At 41.2% G+C, this 20,085-nt stretch overlaps 2 protein-coding genes across 15 annotated transcripts in view; one reads left to right on the top strand and one right to left on the bottom strand.

The window, feature by feature from the left end:
* The first annotated feature begins 1,139 nt into the window (after positions 1-1,139).
* Positions 1,140-18,073, top strand: LOC118400185 (protein-arginine deiminase type-2-like). Of its 2 annotated transcripts, none has more exons than XM_035796771.2 (16): positions 1,140-1,430; positions 6,325-6,493; positions 7,828-7,897; positions 8,220-8,281; positions 8,578-8,695; positions 8,978-9,130; positions 10,274-10,464; positions 11,281-11,384; positions 11,497-11,608; positions 11,863-11,970; positions 12,077-12,228; positions 13,290-13,437; positions 13,683-13,776; positions 16,901-16,977; positions 17,059-17,184; positions 17,426-18,073. In XM_035796771.2, exons 1-16 carry the CDS (start codon positions 1,249-1,251, stop codon positions 17,657-17,659), a joined length of 2,100 nt encoding a protein of 699 aa, XP_035652664.1. In that variant the 5' UTR covers positions 1,140-1,248; the 3' UTR covers positions 17,660-18,073. The 2 variants fall into 2 exon arrangements, with proteins under 2 accessions (XP_035652664.1, XP_035652663.1); XM_035796770.2 differs by having other exon boundaries at positions 1,144-1,430; positions 10,271-10,464.
* LOC118400184 (rap1 GTPase-activating protein 1-like) overlaps positions 17,774-20,085 on the bottom strand; it is a 160,038-nt gene continuing 157,726 nt past the window's right edge. For all 13 annotated transcript variants that reach the window (XR_008074200.1, XM_052473380.1, XM_052473382.1 and 10 more), the window contains one exon: positions 17,774-20,030. Coding sequence is in view for 11 of the 13 variants with exons in the window: in XM_052473380.1 (XP_052329340.1) it covers positions 19,947-20,030 (84 nt within the window). In the remaining 2 variants the exon portion in view is untranslated. The remainder of the gene's footprint in view (positions 20,031-20,085) is intronic.

Below are 20,085 nucleotides of genomic sequence, written 5' to 3'. Positions count from 1 at the left end.
GAGCCAAAGGGGACATAACCATCAATGGCAAGAGGGTCAGCTTTTTCCCGGATAGGACTGCTTTCCCCGCCATTTATGTTTCTCTTCTGAAAAGAGACTTAAGCAGCCCTTACCGTGGGCAGTAAATATTCAGTCAAATGTCTATTCACAACTTTTGTTTTCAACTTAGAGAGCTCGCAGGTTTTAGTTTACACCAAGGTTTAGCTAGTCAGAGCAAGATGTCACATTCAACATAAAAGGTCTTAACAGCCCGATTAAAAGGAAAAGAGTCTATAGATACCTTAAGAAATTAAAGGAAAGCAGCACCCACCCATAGCACCGCTCCAGCAGTCATATTTCACTGGTCACCCCCAAAGCCAGTTTCTCCTTTGGCCGCTTTCCCTTCCAGTTCTCTGCTTGCCAATTACGGGAATGAATTGCAAAGAAAAATCACTGAAGCTGGAGACATTTCCCTCACTAACTTTAAGCACCAGCTGTCAGAGCAGCTCACAGATCACTGCACCAGTACATAGCCCATCAGTAAATAGCCCATCCAACTACCTCATCCCCATACTATTTTTTTGTTTGTTGCTCCTTTGCACCCCAGTATCTCTACTTGCACATTCACCTTCTACACATCTATCACACCAGTGCTTAATTGCTAAATTGTAATAATTTTGCCACTATGGCCTATTTATTGCCTTTACCTCACCTCATTTGCACACACTGTATATAGACTTCTTTTTTTCTATTGTGTTGACTGTATTTTTTGTTTTTTCCATTCCATGTTTAACTCTGTCACACACTGCTTTGTTTAATCTTGGCCAGGTCGCAGGTGTAAATGAGAACTTGTTCTCAACTTGCCTACCTGGCTAAATAAAGGTGAATTAACAAAAATACATAAACTGCATTGTTGGTTAATGGCTTGTAAGTAATCATTTCCCGTTAAGGTCTGCACCGGTTGTATTCGACACATGTGACAAATGCAATTTTAGCCACATTAATTTTATTTTTGGGATCCTTATTATCCACCCGCACAGGTGGTGGTGGAATGCACATCCAATTGTTGCGTACACCATCATACTCTAGACTAGAGGATTCATGCAAATTGGCATACATTCGGTTTGCTGGGTAATTGCAGCCTCATCTGCCTCAAATTACATGCAGGAAAACACCCCCCCAACAATAGGGCCAATCCTTAGACCTGTATACACTACACCGCCATGTCTCATTCCATAATTCGGATTCACTGCAACGTAGCCTATCACCATGAATGTTTCCCAGGAGCAAGTTTCTTTGACCGGGCACCCTAATCTCTTTCAGCACTTTAATAGAATAGCCACCAACAAGCCGGTAGACCAGATGTACCAACGGACATTTCGCCTCGACACTGAGAAAACTTTGAGGGCTCTTTACGTCGTCGGCACAGTGTTGAAAGTGAACCTGGACAGGTATGTGTCCATGCTACCCGACCCAGAATTGTCTCTTCAGGCGGTAGTAGCTGGGTAGCCCTATTATTAAGGGCTGGTAAGCCAAGTATTTCACAGTATAGTCTACACCAGTTGTATTCGGCGCATGTGACAATTGGATTACCTTTGAATTACCTTTGAATTAACAGTAGCCCAGTTTGTCCCCGGTTTCCTTGTTCCGAATATCACATGAACGCGGCATAAATCCGTATTGCCGTATTTCGTTAACGAAATTGTAAGCTAGATGGCTATGCTACGATGCAATTAAAAGGTGCACTATACAGGGATCGTGCCGTCATTTCCTCGTTGCTAAAAATGGTTTTAGTTCAGACATTGAAATTGTGACAAGCAAGTATACCCATACGGAAAAGTAATGTGGCCAAGTGATTTAATTATAAACCATATGAACGTGAAATATTTTAAATGTGGTGTATTTTAACACACATCTTACACTCCCATACAAAAAAAGTACCAGCCAAGTTAACCTAATTTAAGGGTTTCTTTATTTGTACTATTTTCTACATTGTAGAATAGAAAACACATGGAATCATGTAGTAACCTAGGTGTTATATCAAAACATATTGAGATTCTTCAAAGTAGCCACCCTTTGCCTTGACAGCTTTGCACACTCTTGGTATTCTCTCAACCAGCGTCAACCTGGAATGCATTTCAATTAACAGGTGTGCCTTGTTAAAAGTTCAATTGTGGAATTTCTTTAGATAATGCATTTGAGCCAATCAGTTGTGACAAGGTAGGGGTATTACACAGAAGATAGCCCTATTTGGTAAAATACCATGTCCATATTATGGCAAGAACAGCTCAAATAAGCAAATAAATTAGTCCATTACTTTAAGACACGAAGGTCAGTCAATACAGAACATGTCAATAACTTTGAAAGTTTCTTCAAGTGCAGTCACAAAAACCCATCAAGCACTATGATGAAACTGGCTCGCATGAGGATCGCCACAGGAAAGACAGAGTTAACTCTGCTGCAGAGGATAAGTTCATTAGTTACCAGCCTCAAATTGCAGCCCAAATAATCAGACAGTCCAGGTCACAACAGGTAATCCCACAGATATCATTCTCTCTACTCCCTCTCTTCATATAGCACTTTGTTCAGGCTGATTCCTCCTTTATCCCCAAGCACTCCCTGGCCTCGTTGGGGCAGGAAGTCCATATAAGGCGCGGGGTGCAAAATATCTCCCCTCAATAACCTCCTCTCCTCTCACTGTCGTCTGCCACAATACATACAGTATATAAGCATATATGGGCATATGTTTCCACAATATATGCCAATATAAAACATACAGTATAAGTAATATACATATATTGCCATATTACTTTCCCATATGGGTAGTGTAGAGAATCATTGTACCATCTAAACAGCTGTGAAATATATTTTCCATAACCAAAAATATTTTATTTTCAGCTGTTTTTGAAGCTCGTGAGCAAGCTCTACGAGTTCTTAGACTTGCTTTCAATGAGAATGACAGATCTATAGCTCATATTTCTATGTGCATTTGTTCGGGACACCCAAAAAGTTACGTATTGTAGCTTTAAGATACAATCAAAGACAGTACAGTATGAATGTGGGCTAAAACTGCTTCTCCAATAGAAATCCCTGATCACATTTATAGGTAATGTCATGGTGACTTTGGCTAGTTAAACTCATGCGTAGAAGCACGTCTTCGGGTCTAACACGTCATCGGCTCTAACGGTCGTCTTGCACCGAACTGCCCATGTGCTCAAATATGGGTTGTCGTGTTTTATTTATTCATTCATTTGAATTGGATTAAAAATATTTACTAATGTCATGCGTTGGTAAAAATGGTTGATTTTAGGCTAATATACAATCATCTCTGTTATTGTTTGTGGAAAAAATGTATCCCATTTGTTTTATTATTCAGCTATGAGTAAAATTAAGATGGCACACAAGATTGGAATAGTTACTATAGACAATTAGTCTCATGTAAAGTGGTGGTGCCATTATTTACATTTCATTAGCCTGAGAAGTTATATCAAATGATGATGATATGTTTTCAAATGACTAATTAGGCGACATGATCAACTGATTTTGTTGTCATATATTTGGGATATTCCAACTGCATAAATAGTTGGATCATTCCCTCTATCGCACTGAAAGTACTGTTTGTGGATGGCATTTGTATTCAGCGGAGGAGTCGGACCACATGTTCTTAAGATGGAGTCTACATTAGTGATGTCTTTATGCTAGTCAACAGACTCTTTTGTTATTCTTACAAGCTGCCAATTCATATGACACCAGTCTTGCCAATCAAGGGCAAAGATACAGTGCAACTGAATTAGAAGTGTTATGAACAATTATGGCCTATGATTTTGACGTTAACAGAATAGTAAAGAGTGTTAAGCCCAACACAAACCACCATTCTGAAAAATTAAACCTATCGTAGGGAATACCAACTGGGATTTGAACCTAGGTCCAGCGACTGTCAAGCCAACACGTTAACCGTTACACCAAGAGGTAAGAACCTGTTGATGAGCTTGCTAGGTGTTGAGTTAAGTTCGCTACAATATTGTGGAACTGTCGTACCTCTGAGGCTGTGGTTAGTATATCGGAGACTCCACAAGATATTATTACACAGCAGATACAGATGGTTTCATAACAATGGTGTGTGTAAAAACGAAATGCTTCCTCTCAAGGGACATTTCTATTCGATAAAAAAAGAAGAAGTTTTCAACGCTGATACCGATTATTGGAGGACAAAAAAAAGCCGACACCGATTAATTGGCTGTTTTTAAAAATATTATTATTATTATTATTGTTATTATTATTATTTTTTACATGTATTTGTAATAATGACAATTACAACAATACTGAATTAACAATTATTTTAACTCAATATAATACATCAATAAAATCAGTTTAGCCTCAAATACATAATGAAACATGTTCAATTTGGTTTAAATATTGCAAAAAAAAGTGTTGGAGAAGAAAGTAAAAGTGCAATATGTGCCATGTAAGAAAGCTAACGTTTAAGTTCCTTGCTCAGAACATGAGAACATATGAAAGTAGGTGGTTCCTTTTAACATGAGTCTTCAATGTTCCCAGGTAAGATGTTTTAGGTTGTAGTTATTATAGGACTATTTCCCTCTATACCACTTGTATTTCATTAACCTTGACTATTGGATGTTCTTATTTAATTTATTTTTTATTTATTTCACCTTTATTTAACCAGGTAGGCAAGTTGAGAACAAGTTCTCATTTACAATTGCGACCTGGCCAAGATAAAGCAAAGCAGTTCGACAGATACAACGACACAGAGTTACACATGGAGTAAAACAAACATACAGTCAATAATACAGTATAAACAAGTCTATATACAATGTGAGCAAATGAGGTGAGAAGGGACTTTAGTATTGCCAGTGCAACAGTATAGCTTCCGTCCCTCTCCTCGCTCCTCCCTGGGCTCGAACCAGGAACACAACAACAACAGCCACCCTCGAAGCAGTGTTACCCATGCAGAGCAAGGGGAACAACCACTCCAAGTCTCAGAGCGAGTAACATTTGAAATGCTATTAGCGTGCACCCCGCTAACTAGCTAGCCATTTCACATCTGTTACACCAGCCTAATCTCGGGAGTTGATAGGCTTGAAGTCATAAACAGCGCAATGCTTGACACACAACGAAGAGCGGCTGGCAAAACGCACGAAAGTGCTGTTTGAATGAATGCTTACGAGCCTGCTGCCTACCACCGCTCAGTCAGATACTTGTATGCTTGTATTCTCAGTCAGATTATATGCAACGCAGGACACGCTAGATAAACTAGTTATATCATCAACCATGTGTAGTTAACTAGTGATTATGATTGATTGATTGATTGATTGTTTTTTATAAGATAAGTTTAATGCTAGCTAGCATCTTACCTTGGCTTACTGCATTCGCGTAACAGGCAGTCTCCTCGTGGAGTGCAATGAAAGGCAGGTGGTTAGAGCATTGGACGAGTTAACTGTAAATTTGCAAGATTGGATCCCCCGAGCTGACAATGAGAAAATCTGTCGTTCTGCCCATGAAGGAGGCAGTTAACCCACCGTTCCTAGGCTGCCATTGAAAATAAGAATGTGTTCTTAACTGACTTGCCTAGTTAAATAAAGATTAAATAAAGGTGTAAACAAATAAATAAATTAAACGGGCAAATCGGTGTCCAAAAATACAGATTTCCGATTGTTATGAAAACTTGAAATCGGCCCTAATTAATCGGCCATTCCGATTAATCGGCCGACCTCTAGCATGGACCAACTCCCTGGTCCAGCCTGGAGCCCTGGACTTCAGGTATTAGGTTTTACAGCCCAAGCTTAATGTTTATAAACAGGTGTATACTTAGTATAAACACCTTGAGATGTAGTTTGATACATAGATATATATACTGTAAGTACATCCTTATTGCCAGTATTCTTGTGAAATTATACTAGTGTTGGTTGACAGTCCAGTATTTCTCCCCCTTTGGTATGTTACTCATTTTAGAGGGATGTAGACGCCATCATACCTCTACGATGACTGTAGAACTAGCACTACCACCCGTTGCCTCTGGAAATAGGAGATTATGAACTGTACTCACTGCTGATGGTCCACTGCACTTGTTCTCTTATATTCCTTTTCTTTTGTGTTGTTGACTGTACATTTGTTTGTGTGTAACTGTTGTTTTTGTCGCACTGCTTTGCTCTATCTTGGCCAGGTCGCAGTTGTAAATGAGAACTTGTTCTCAACTGGCCTACCTGGTTAAATAAAGGTGAAATAAAAATAAATAAATTGTGTTGTCTCTGTTATTGCTATAGATTTGTGCAAGCAAAGCTTCAGGATGTGACATGTAACTGTCACATGTATTTGTTTTTCCCCTAGGAGTGCCCCTCCCAGCTCCACGTACTTCTCTGTGAAATGCAGCCCCAACGTGCAGTACAGGATTACCCCACCCCCAGCGAAGAGTGGACCAATCCCCACCCCTTTAAATGGGAATACAGTGCTTCTTCTCACCATGGACACTGCTAGCGAAGTGGAAAATGATAGCAAGGTAAAGTAGGCCACAGGCACAGCCATGAAAACGACCCTGAGACGTCAGTATGTGAAATCATATTAAAATAATCCAGAGTTGGCTATTCCCTCTTGTGACTGAACATGCTGCAGGGAAGTATTTAATTAAGACAAGTATCCACAGCTCCTCAAGAGTGGCGTGCAAACCACATGGAAATAATGCCAATATGGCCCTGTCTCAACTTGATACCAGAGAAATGTCAAACTTTGGAAAGTGAAGTGGTACACCACAGTGAAAGTCCTATTGATTTTTTAGTTAACCTTTATTTAACCAGGAAGGGCTCATTGAGATTAAAATCTCTTTTTCAAGAGCGCGCTGGCCAAGATAGGCAGCACCAAGTCATTACAAAAAAATTAGACAGACAACATGAAACTACAAGTAATCTAGTAAAAACTATTGAATTCACAAGAGTATAAAACAGAAAATTAAAAACATTGACAGGTTAGGGAATCAGCCTCTCAATCCTTCATCAGTGATTTAAAAACACCAATCGGGACAAGTTTTTCCAGTTTAAAAGTATTTTGTAAGGTGTTCCAAGACGATGGCGCAGAGTACATAAACGCCCTTTTACCAAATTCAGTTCAGACATTTGGAACAGTTAGGAGGTTAAAGTCCAGCGAACGAAGAGAGTACCCACCACATTTCTGAACAATAAAAATGCACAAATAAAAAGGTAGTAAACCCAAAATGGCTTTGTAAATAAAAGTATACCAGTGACTGAGCCTACGAGTGACTAGAGAAGGCCAGCCAACCCTGGTATACAAAGTGCAGTGGTGCGTAAGGGTTTTGCAGTTTAAAATAAATCTCAAAGTGCCATGGTAAAGAGTGTCAACTGATCTCAAACACTGAGTGGAAGCATTCATATATAAAATATCCCCATAGTCTAGTAAAGGCATAAATGTAGCTGATACTAGCCTCCTTCTGGCTTCAAAAGAAAAACAGGCCTTATTCCTAAAATAAAATCCCAATTTCAGCTTCAATTTTTTTGTAAGTTGTTGAATATGCAATTTAAAAGAGGCCGTCATCAATTAAAATTCCAAGATATTTATATGAGGTTACAACCTCAATCTCCTTGCCCTGACAGGTAGTAATAGGTGAAAGGTTCAGAGGGTGATAAGGGACTCCAGGGTTATGTTAAGCCAGTGCCGATTCCAAAATGGGCCGGGTGTCCAGATTCTCCACTGAAGTAATATACTGTACATATCTGGATAGGAATATGACATTGAAGACCCCCATCAAAACACAACCACTGCTTTGGTCTAGAGATGTTATTACTTTACCTGTGACTTTGTAAATGTTCTCCTTTGTTGCAGCTATCGGTCATGTATTATGGAAAGAAGACGGAGGTGTTGGGTAAAGCTGTCGTTCACCTCACTGCTTTTGGTATGTAATGTCATGCTGATAACCGGAGATCAAACACATATAAATGACTCTGACCCCGTTAATACCATACCTTTTGTACTGTAAATCTGTCGGGTGTACATTTTCGTGTTAGAGAAAGTCTTCGATTGCTACATCCATTTATGGATCTTTTAAAATAATGAAATACTGTATATCCATCGATTCTTGAAGAATATAACCTCATTAGCGTAAGGTCTACTATTTGAACTGCAGATGGCCCCTTTAAGGTATATTTCATTGGTCTATTCTAGACCCAAAGCAGCTTATGAGCTTCAATGGCACAGAGGCCCTGTCTATCTTACAGAGATCTCCCTGGATGTTGATGCTGATCGAGATGGCCAGGTGGAGAGGAACAACCCCAACAAGGTTAGTTATATCTGCAGGGTTTGTCCAGGCTGGTCGCTTTCAGCACAGATGTCACTATCTCTGTCTCCTAACACAGCACGACACAGGAGACGCTCTAACATGAATAGGCATGTCAGAAGACTAGTGTTCATGCTATAATCCTGGAAGATTGTCAATGTATTCATAGGAAATTAAAACGTTGTACTTTTCCACTCAGCTGTAAATGTAATCTAACCTCTTGCAAACAAATTGGGAAAAGCTAAGTTGACACAGAAGTGTTTGTTTGTCCCTGAATGAGATTGTTCATCTCTCTTCAGGGATCCTGGATGTGGGGGCCTAATGGCCACGGTGCCATCCTACTGGTCAACTGTGACTCAGAATACACCTCTCAGAAGAGCCTGGACAGTGAGCATGCTGAGGTCACCAGAGTCTCAGGTATAACAACATCCAAGTCATCCTGGTCTACTGAGCTGACAGCCTTGCTGACAGTGCTTGCAGGCATTGCAATAAATACACATTTAAAGGCTGCAGGTCTCTTGTGTGGATTCATTAGAGAGGAGCAGCAGTTATGTTTGTGTTGGCTAAATACAACATTCCTGAGCTAGGAGTGTCTTGTTTGATTAGATGGATCCCTGTGTCTTGTGTGGTTGATGGGCTGACAATTGTGCAATAATTGTGTGGTTGATGTGCAATAATTCCAATATTTTGATATGTCAGATCTTAAAGATATGTCCCCCATGGTGCTGCGGACCAGTGGCCCTGCCAAGCTCCCAGAAGGCTACAAGCTGACCATGCACATCTCCCAGGGTGATGCAGAGTGTGTGAGGGTCTTCAGGACCAGGTCCACAACAGGCATGCACCAAACCCTGAGTGAGTCAAATAAATGATGTAATGAGTCCAGTCTGTTAAGATCTTGTATGTGGTGTGTGTGGCTGTCCATGCATGTACAACAGGAGTGTCAAACACATTCCATGGAGGGCCTGTTGTTTGCTGCTTTTATTTTTTTCCTGAAAATTAAGAACTAGACAACCAGGTGAGGGGAGTTCCTAACTAATTTGTGACCTTAATTCATAATTCAAGTACAAGGCAGGAACGAAAACCCGCAGACACTCGGCCCTCTGTGGAATGAGTTGGACACGTGATGTACAATTACAGTTTTATGGCTGAATATTATATTAATCGGAGGTTAGAGGTTAAAGAAAGTGTGCTTTATCATTTTACCCCAATTTGCTAAACGTTACTTAAGACAATTAAGACAAAATCAAGATGTCAATATTCTTGCAATGTTTTTTGTATAAACATTTTTAAATGACAGATTAATTGGCGCAAATTCTGAATTTGCGATCGAGTTCAGGTCCAACCTATTTTTCTTTGTTGATCCCTCTGTCTCTGAAAGAGACACATACATGTTGGAACCACACTGGGTGCCTGTGTAGCAGGTGTTGTGGGAGGTTAAGTGCCTTGCTCAAAGGCTCAACAGTATCTAGGTTTTGATTACCAGCAACCCTCTGGTTGCCAGCTCACATCCCTGTCAGACCCAGGATTCAAACTTACGGTTGCTGCTTCGCCTCTCTAACCGCTAGGCTACATGCCGCCCTGTGATTAACTTGATAGCATTTGTAAAGATCACTATGCCATATCCTGGTTGCTAATATTCTAATAGTTAATTTCAGTTTATGTGGCAAAACAAGTAAGTATAGTGTAGAGAATCCTTGTACCATCTAAACAACTGGGAAATATATTTTCCATAACCAAAAATATTGTTGTTTCAGCTGTTTGAAGCTTGTGTACAAAACTGAAAGAAAAAGATGCAAAAACTAAACTTTAAAACATGAAGCATAGAAATAGCGCACATAGACCTGATCTACCGCTTATTAGACTTGCTTTTAATGAGAATGACAGATCTTTAACTCACATTTCTATGTTAATTTTGTCAGTTCATACAAAGTGTTACATATTGCAGCTTTATGCCAGCCCTATTATTTACATTTAAAACATTATTTACTGCAGCAGAAAACCTGTTTTACAAGAGCTTTGTGAAGGACTACCCACTAGTGGTGGGAGGTGAGGATCTGTCCAAGGAGGTACCTTGCCTCTGGGGAAATGCTGAGATGAACTTTTACGTTGAAGGCCTGAGGTTCCCTGACAAAGACTTTGAGGGCCTAATCAGCATCAACCTCAGCATGCTGGAGCCGAGCTCTCAGGTACGGTGTAATTTAACACTTTTATTGTTTGTTTGTTAGGTGTGCTTGCTGAAAGCAAAGCACAACATTAGAAACTGTTCATACTTCTTATCTAATGGCCATAGTCTCGAATGGGAAAAATTCAGGTCATAACTAGTCTTTACCGTTTAACCTAGGAACACCATTCAAACTTTAAAAGGTGCAGACCGATCTGGAATAGTGTGCTTGTATACAGCTTTTTGACACCATTTATGCTTTTGAACTATAGCCATTTTATATGTACTTATAGGCTTGAATAGGAATTATTTGGATTCGCCTCTGCTCTTTAACCGTTAAAGCTACAAACACAACCCCAATGTTAGCATGGGTAGACTGACTGAACTTAGATTTCTTGAACACAGCTTTTTGCTACCATTCCTACTTCATAAACTAAAATGCTTGTTGTAACCCTATTAATTGAAATGGCGGAATGCAGGCTTCAATATTCTAAACTGAAATCACTGCCACAAAACTCTCAGAATATTCAAACTAAAATATTTTGAGAGCTTAAAACCACTTGCTGTGTGATGATATAGTACTTAGCCTAGCCAACTATATTAGCCCACTATAACCTACTATAATAATTCCACACTTACAAACCACCCCAAAATAGGTCACTATAACTAACACAGCCTATTACTACTGCCATCACTACCACTATTACTACCATTTCACAACCATAAATACTTTGACGAGCAAGCACACCACATTTACTTCAATAAATGTAATTTTCTAGTTTGAAAACTTCCAAAGTTATATATCTCTATCCTGGACTCTTGTTTTTTTTTCTTTTGCCAGGGCTTTCCTGAGACGCCCATCTTTACAGACAGGGTGGTGTTCCGAGTGGCTCCCTGGATCATGACACCCAACACACTCAACCCTGTAGAGGTTTTTGTCTGCAGGTGAGAGGCAATGATGATGATGAAGAAATGTATAATGATGGCATTGATGTTGATGGAAATAATGATGCCAGCTGTAAACGTACTGAGACAAGTGTTTTTGTGCATAACCCAGCACAACTGATAATGACAAGTTCTTAAAGAGAATGAGGAGGCTGGTGGAGAAAAGTGGGTGCAAACTGAAGATTTGCCCTGAGGATATGAACAGAGGAGACCGTTGGATGCAGGTACTGTAAGCCGTGTGATTCAGCTTGTAATCTTTCAAGCCGTTTTGTGCTTGAAATCTTTGTCATTTGAACACTTTACAATTCCAACCTGTTTTCAATCAAAACAACATTTCTTCCATATGTCTGCTAACCTTTGTCAATTTAAATTCTAGATACCCTCTTCTTTAAATGAAAGACATCAGAACAAAGACCAGTGTCTTGCTTCTAACTGCTCTAGAAAATGTATAAAAATGTAATGGAGGTTTCTCTCTCAGGATGAGATTGAGTTTGGCTACATTGATTCTCCTCACCAACGTTTCCCTGTTGTTTTGGACTCCCCCCGAGACGGAGAACTACAGGACTTCCCTTATGATGTGCTACTGGTAAGAAAAGGCATTCACAACACCTAGAGTTAAAATGTTCTTATCTCTGAAATGTGAGCGGTGTGGTGGACCTGTGTCTTAACCGCTCTCTACCTGGTGCCCTCAGGGCCAAGACTTTGGATATGTGACTAGGACAGCATATGGCAAAGAAGTGAGCAGCCTGGACTCGTTTGGTAACCTGGAGGTTAGCCCTCCAGTCACTGTAAATGGAAAGAACTACCCTCTGGGTAGGATCATCATTGGAGTGGCCTTCCCTACGTGAGTGTAACATAATACACTTTTCAAACCAAGACATTTTCCCGCCAACTTTAGCATCCTACCAACTTTTTGCATACTTTTATTTATATATGAAAGGTATTGCCGGTGACAAAGCCTCTACTTTTATTTCCGCCAAATGACCTAGCCATGATTGTGGTAAAGTCTTAGCTTTAAATGTACTAAGGCATGTCACTTCACCCATCTCTATGCATAGCTCACCACATGTCCTGTTTTCTTAACCACCACTGGATGGATTCATAAAGAATTACTGTGGGAATAAATATTCCTAAATCATGAAAATTCTGGGATAAAATACGCTAATGCAATTGAAGACATCGAATTGTTGGTTACTGAAACTCCCAAAGTAATCCAAATGTTATAATAGGCCTACATTTGAAGCAAAAGCCTACTTGCATGTGGTCAACTATTTCAGTACCGCAGATGTTGTGAAAATAGGATCCTGAGGCTCTCATGCTTTTGAAAAACGAGATTGCTATTATTTTCTATCAGTATCATATGAAGATGGCCTACTTTCAATGTAAGACCCTACCCTACGCCTGCTTTCTAACAAAGTGGAATGAGGGTAGGACAGATAAAGCATGGCTTAAAAAGCACTGGCTTGCCTTGGGCTCTGTTTCAAAATATCTTGTTTTATTTATTTTTATGACAGCAGTTCCACATGTTGCCTTGAAGCAAGTTGTGTGGGAAAAATGTTATTTGTATTTTATTGTGTTGTATTTCATTATATTCTTAGCTTACTATACAATAGCCTATGTGTGATGACTGTGATTAGGGTAGCCTAAGAGTGTCTTGTCTGTTTTAGTTAACAAAAGAAATATTGATTTCATGCATGGCGTAGCCATGTAGTATATAGGCTACACAGACCAGTATAACATAATTAAACTCTAAATTTGCCATTCTATTCTTTTGAAACTACATTTTATTACTTATGTTTCTTATGACCTAAGATTCATTAATAATGGATTTCATTGTAATGGTGAGTATGTGGAACATTCAAATAAGTCTGTGGCCAGTGGTGATAAGGCTGTTTGACTTTTCAGGGCTACTAAGGGCCGCAACATGACTAAAGTAGTGCAAGACTTCCTGTGGGCCCAGAAAGTCCAGGAGCCCATTGCGTTGTTCTCTGATTGGCTCCTGGTTGGGCATGTGGATGAATTCATGACCTTCGTCCCAGCTCCGGACAAAAAGGTACAAATCTTCTCAAGGAAAACATTTTTTTTCACTCTAGTAAATTCTAGTAAAATTACATTGCTCTGTAATTTAGAGTAGAAATTAGTGAGATCCTTTGAGCACCAGAATTGTTCATCCCATCTATTTGCACTTGGACATGACACAGACTTTGGCTGCCCTGTGGTTATGTGATAGTGTACAGCTCTCAGGCTGTCAAAGGAAGGGCACTGCCAATGTTTTCTTTGTCTCCCTTTTCTTTGCAGGGATTCCGGCTTCTGCTCGCCAGCCCCGATGCAAGCTACAAACTATTCAGGGGCTTACAGAATGGCGGGCATGGACAAGCCAAAATGTTTGATGGTAGGCCTTCCGTTAGGGCGGGTATTCCCAAACTGGGGTACGTACGCGCAATGCCGTCGGGGGTACGTTGACATTTTCAAACAGTCCATTTAGATTTTCCAACAGGGCTAAACATTTGTTTTTTTTCTCGCTTGAGTAGCCTCATTTCACTGCCAAAAATAAAATTAAACCATCTAGTGTTCAGAGAAATAACACCACAATGTCAAATACAGGTAGCCTAGTCAAATAATTAACATCCAATCACATTAACCGTTACTCTCTTGCGGGAATTCCATTTAAGTCATTTAGCAGACGCTCTTATCCAGAGCGACTTACAAATTGGTGCATTCACCTTATGACATCCAGTGGAACAGTCACTTTACAATAGTGCATCTAAATCTTAAAAGGGGGGGGGGTGAGAAGGATTACTTATCCTATCCTAGGTATTCCTTAAAGAGGTGGGGTTTCAGGTGTCTCCGGAAGGTGGTGATTGACTCCGCTGTCCTGGCGTCGTGAGGGAGTTTGTTCCACCATTGGGGGGCCAGAGCAGCGAACAGTTTTGACTGGGCTGAGCGGGAACTGTACTTCCTCAGTGGTAGGGAGGCGAGCAGGCCAGAGGTGGATGAACGCAGTGCCCTTGTTTGGGTGTAGGGCCTGATCAGAGCCTGGAGGTACTGAGGTGCCGTTCCCCTCACAGCTCCGTAGGCAAGCACCATGGTCTTGTAGCGGATGCGAGCTTCAACTGGAAGCCAGTGGAGAGAGCGGAGGAGCGGGGTGACGTGAGAGAACTTGGGAAGGTTGAAAACCAGACGGGCTGCGGCGTTCTGGATGAGTTGTAGGGGTTTAATGGCACAGGCAGGAGCCCAGCCAACAGCGAGTTGCAGTAATCCAGACGGGAGATGACAAGTGCCTGGATTAGGACCTGTGCCGCTTCCTGTGTGAGGCAGGGTCGTACTCTGCGGATGTTGTAGAGCATGAACCTACAGGAACGGGCCACCGCCTTGATGTTAGTTGAGAACGACAGGGTGTTGTCCAGGATCACGCCAAGGTTCTTAGCGCTCTGGGAGGAGGACACAATGGAGTTGTCAACCGTGATGGCGAGATCATGGAACGGGCAGTCCTTCCCGGGAGGAAGAGCAGCTCCGTCTTGCCGAGGTTCAGCTTGAGGTGGTGATCCGTCATCCACACTGATATGTCTGCCAGACATGCAGAGATGCGATTCGCCACCTGGTCATCAGAAAGGGGAAAGGAGAAGATTAATTGTGTGTCGTCTGCATAGCAATGATAGGAGAGACCATGTGAGGTTATGACAGAGCCAAGTGACTTGGTGTATAGCGAGAATAGGAGAGGGCCTAGAACAGAGCCCTGGGGGACACCAGTGGTGAGAGCGCGTGGTGAGGAGACAGATTCTCGCCATGCCACCTGGTAGGAGCGACCTGTCAGGTAGGACGCAATCCAATTCCACTAACGGTCCGTATGTAGCCAAACGTAGCTGCTGCTCATTCCGTTTGCTCAAAAATTGATAAATGGTTAAAAAAAGCAAGGCCTGTGTCCATAGAGACACATACCAGCTCTACTGGTAGTACTGCTACTACGAGCAGTACTGCTACTACAAGCACCTGTCGACGACACAAGTTGCTCTGCTTCCACGAGCACATCCAATGCTATCATCAGTAATTCAACATTTGTTGTTAGCCCAGCTAGCATGGACACTAACAGTTTTGAATCTGATGTAGCTGAAGAGCTACTTCCCCCTTACCCAGGAAAGCACCGAACAACAGACCGGGACGTTGGACCAACGAAGAGGCGCAAATATGATGATCACTACATTGATTTGGGGTTCACTTATATTGGGAGTAGTGCATTTCCTCAGCCACAGTGTGTTATATGTGCAGAAGTACTATCTCACAAACCTTCACTCTTGCGCAGACATTTAGAAACAAAACATGCCATTTTGAAAAATAAGCAACAGGAGTTTTTTGAGCAAGAATTAAGATGACTTTCGAGTAGTAAGACATGTATAAAAGCAACAGATACCATTAATAAGAAGGAGACAGAAGTGTCCTATATGGTGAGCTACCGAGTGGCTAGGACAGGCAAACCTGATCTGAATCTAGGATTACAGGGACTCTCCGCATCTATATTCAATGTGCAGGACAACATTGAGGTTCTGATTAAGAAGTTGGAGCTCTTCTGTCTGCATTAACAAGGACAACACAAAAGTCTTTCCATCGCTGTATGATGTTTTGTGTGCAAATGAACTCAGGCTTACGGACAATGTCAAATGTGATCTAGCGAAGCACCTGAGTGAGCTGGGTGTGCAATTACTCAGGTACATTCCCAAAACGGATGACACTAACAACTGGATTCGTTATCCCTTTCATGCCCTGCCTCCAGTCCAATTACCGATATCTGAACAAGAAGGTCTCATCAAAATTGCAACAAGCGGTTCTGTGAAAATGTTATTTAATCAGAAGCTACTGACAGATTTCTGGATTGGGCTGCGCTCAGAGTATTCTGCCTTGGCAAATCGTGCTGTTAAGAAACTGATGCCCTTTGCAGCCACCTACCTATGGGAGAGTAGATTCTCGGCCCTCACTAGCATTAAAACTAAATACAGGCACAGACTGTGTGTGGATAATGATTGAAGTCTGAGACTCTCCAATACAACCCAACATTGCAGATTATATGTATCCTTTCAAGCACACCCATCTCATTAACCTTTGGTGAGTTATTCACATTTTTCGATGAACAAATAAGGTTTTATAAATAAGATGTCTAAATAAAGAGCAAAATGATTGATTATTATATTATTATTTGTGCCCTGTTCCTATAAGAGCTCTTTGTCACTTCCCACAAGCCGGGTTGTGACAAACGCACTCAATCTTATGTTTAATAAATGTATCGTATAGTGTGTGTGGCAGGCTTACAATGATGTCAAAAATCAATATTTGAGAGTGCACTGACCCTGGTGCTAGATGGGGTACACAGCTGGAGGTTGAATGTTTGAAGGGGTATGGGACTATAAAAAGTTTGGGAACCACTGTGTTAGGGGACTCATTTCAGCGTGTCTGTGTGTGTTTCACTGTATTAATAATTGTATTTGTCACTCATCAACACCAACTTGAGCTTTTCGATCCCACAGGTCTTGAAGCAGAAGAGATTACAGTAGATGAGATTTTGAGTGATGAGAAACTCAAGGCAGAAAACAACTATGTCCAGGTGAGGCCAGAATGACTAGTTACTCAGAAGCAAGCAGAGCTTTGCATGGCTTGGTATAATAACCATGCTGCCACCCTACAGAGCTGTATAGACTGGAACAGGGATGTCCTGAAGAGGGAGCTGGGTCTAGACGACGATGACATCATTGACCTGCCCATCCTTTTCCATGTGATGGAGAACAGGGCAGTGGCCTACTACCCAGACATGGTGAGAATACATTGGTTCTACACTAGAACACCTCATGCTGACCCCTAACCCAGACCCAAAGTACTTCTTACTTTATTTTTTGGGACCTATTATTCTTACAGAATGGCAAACCTCTCAAAAATGCTGCCAAATCAGCTTTGTAGTTCTTTTGATGATTTTCTACATGTGATTAAGGAGTATGTTCAAGTCATCTACTAGCCAAGAGGCAGTTCCTAAATGAGGCATATGTCTCTACCTCCAGGTAAACATGATTGTGTTGGGAAAGAACCTGGGCATCCCTAAGCCATTTGGGCCCAAGGTGGATGGCCGCTGTGCCCTGGAGGCAGAGATGACCTCCCTCATGGGGGGCCTGGGACTCAGCTGCACATACATTGATGACTTTGCCTCCTACCACAAACTGCTGGGAGAGGTTCACTGTGGCTCCAACGTCCGCAGGGAACCGTTCTCCTTCAAGTGGTGGAACCTGGAGATGTGAAGGATTTGGGGGGAAGGAACGGTTGTAGTTAGAAAGAGGGAATCATGCTTGAAATAAACAGCAGTAACAATCACCAGCAGCAGTTACCTTCAAACAACCACAGTAGTCCTCCAATCGTATTACACCTTTATCTTTATTAAACATATTTGGCTTAATTTACAAAAGGGTGAAAAGCAATATTTACAAACAAGACTTTGGAACTTGAACAAGGGCTTAAGCGGACTGTCAACGAGAAGAGCAATACAATCACCTGAATCAAGCACATTGCAAATTAGATCTGTTGTTTGAATTGGCTGGGGGCTCAATCCAAATGTCTTGCATGTACAAACAGAACAACAGGACCACAGAGAAATGTGCAAATATAATCTGGAGCCACCGGAGGGTGTAATCCAACTACTGGTAATTCAAGCATTTTACAAAGACCAGTGAGACCTTTGTGATAAAGTTTTTTTTAAATATATTTTGAGTTAGTGTGCAATACACACAGACTCCAAAGGCTCTGTTAACATGATGAAACTTTATCATCTTTCCAATTAATAGTATTTTGTTTCATCGTAATCTTCAGAATGGTGTTTTTATGATTAAATGCAAGACTAACTGTATTTTGGTGTAGGGTTACTTAGACAGGGATCCTTAAGATTCAACTGAATGATTTCAAAAAGATTGTATGAAAACTGAATGTACTAATGTCACAACAGAGAAAGCACAACTAAATTCCACATTGGCTCTTAATTTTATTGAAATAAAAAGTAATGAAAACCATGCCTTCATATCAGTTATTTTCATCACATACATCAGAGAGAAAATGTCTAGATGTTTCACAAGACCCAGGTTCCATTCATAGAGAGCAGATATGTACAAATTCATAGACATCTGTTTAGTTTTACATTCAAACCAGTTGGTGATAGATTCCAGTTGGCAAAGTCCACCGTTGGATAGATTCCTTATATGAAGGGGGTTACCCTTCTACAAAGCAGCTTAACACAATCTTCAGAAAGGCAACATTAAGACTTGTCACAGTGTAATTCTTTTTAGAAATAAGTCCGATTTTCAAACTATCAGCAATCTGAAAACGTAGTGCAGGTTTCCACATCTACACAATGTAGCCCCATCTTTCTCAATCAAAACCTATATGAAACTGATAACGTGATTGTATATCTGCATTGTGCACTGAATTTGGAGAAGTTGACTGATTTGACTGGTTTGGAGTAACACATCACAGGAACAGTCCAGGGACAACACCTATTTCGAGCATGGTATCAGTTGACTGGGGGTTGCAAGCAGATTTACACCATGCACAGTTGTATACACATCCAAACACATACTTTATTCCAAACCACAAGCTTGATTTAAAGAAAAGCTGAAGACTATAGTCACTGGACAGTAGCTTGACTTTGGAGGCTGTCTGCTTTGGTTAGGTCACCTTGGTGGAATGTCTGTGCGGTATTATCAGTATGGAAGAGGGATGAAGACTGATGAGCCATTTAGTTTGGACACTGGACCTTATCCAGTAATTCAATACTTCATGTTTTTTGCTCAGCTTAAATGGCATGAAATAGGATGAGCATAATTGTTGAGTCAGTAAAAGATTTTCCATTTTCCAACATCAACTGTGATTGTACAGTTTGTCAGGGGAAGTAGTGAAATTGAAACCAGCAGCAGCATGATGACAAAAGTACCTTCTATTAAAAACATGTAACATTTACTAAAAGTTTCTAGTCAACACTCACCATTACACTCATAATTGAAACACAAGGATTGATGTGACAAAAAAGGATCCAGGACACCAAGAGTAACACATGTACAGTATCATGGTGGAATGTGAGGTTGATGGGTGCAATAATGTAATTTCTTCCCACAATGGCAACAGGACAACACCCTTATATCCTCCTCATGCAGTCCTCCTTAGCCTAACAGAATGTCCTGTTGTACCTCACACATGGTCAACGGATCTCCTGCAAAACCAATCTATTGAATGCATAAGATCCACCCCTGCTTCGACCTTCAAAACAATCAACAATGCCATTGAGAAGACAAGGGAGAGTATACAATGAGAAACCACATGAACAGATGCAGGCTAAGCGAGCCAACAGACGACAGCCAGAGGCGATGCTGTGTGAGTGGCATTCCTTTTGGGTGGGGTGCGGGACACTCCTCTCCTTCACCCCTCTAGGCATGCTGGGAGTCAGCCACATGGAGTTGGAATGAGCGAGGGCTGTAAGTGCATGTCCATGGACCTGGCTGTACAGACTAGACCAGCCTACACCAGGTCTGCCTGTCCCAGCAACTAGCTCTGATCCTCCTCTGCGTCTGTGGTGGAAAACACATGTGCTTGCTTCATCTCCTGCAGGGGGTGCCTCTTATGGGAATGCTGTGAGTGGAGAGAGAGACTGGGGTCAGACCCTATCTGGTCATCACACATAACC

Source organism: Oncorhynchus keta, chromosome 21 (assembly GCF_023373465.1).
Source record: "Oncorhynchus keta strain PuntledgeMale-10-30-2019 chromosome 21, Oket_V2, whole genome shotgun sequence".
NCBI lineage: Eukaryota > Metazoa > Chordata > Actinopteri > Salmoniformes > Salmonidae > Oncorhynchus > Oncorhynchus keta.
The sequence above is the reverse complement of the archived record's forward strand: the minus strand, read 5'-3'. Positions and strand labels throughout refer to the sequence as shown.

Excerpts from the sequence above, each read along its gene's own strand:
- LOC118400185 (XM_035796770.2), top strand. The coding sequence starts at position 1,249 with ATGAATGTTTCCCAGGAGCAAGTTTCTTTGACCGGGCACCCTAATCTC. Across the intron at positions 8,696-8,977 it reads TGAGGTCACCAGAGTCTCAG|ATCTTAAAGATATGTCCCCC; the intron begins GTATAACAACAT and ends TTGATATGTCAG. Across the intron at positions 16,978-17,058 it reads CAGAAAACAACTATGTCCAG|AGCTGTATAGACTGGAACAG; the intron begins GTGAGGCCAGAA and ends GCCACCCTACAG.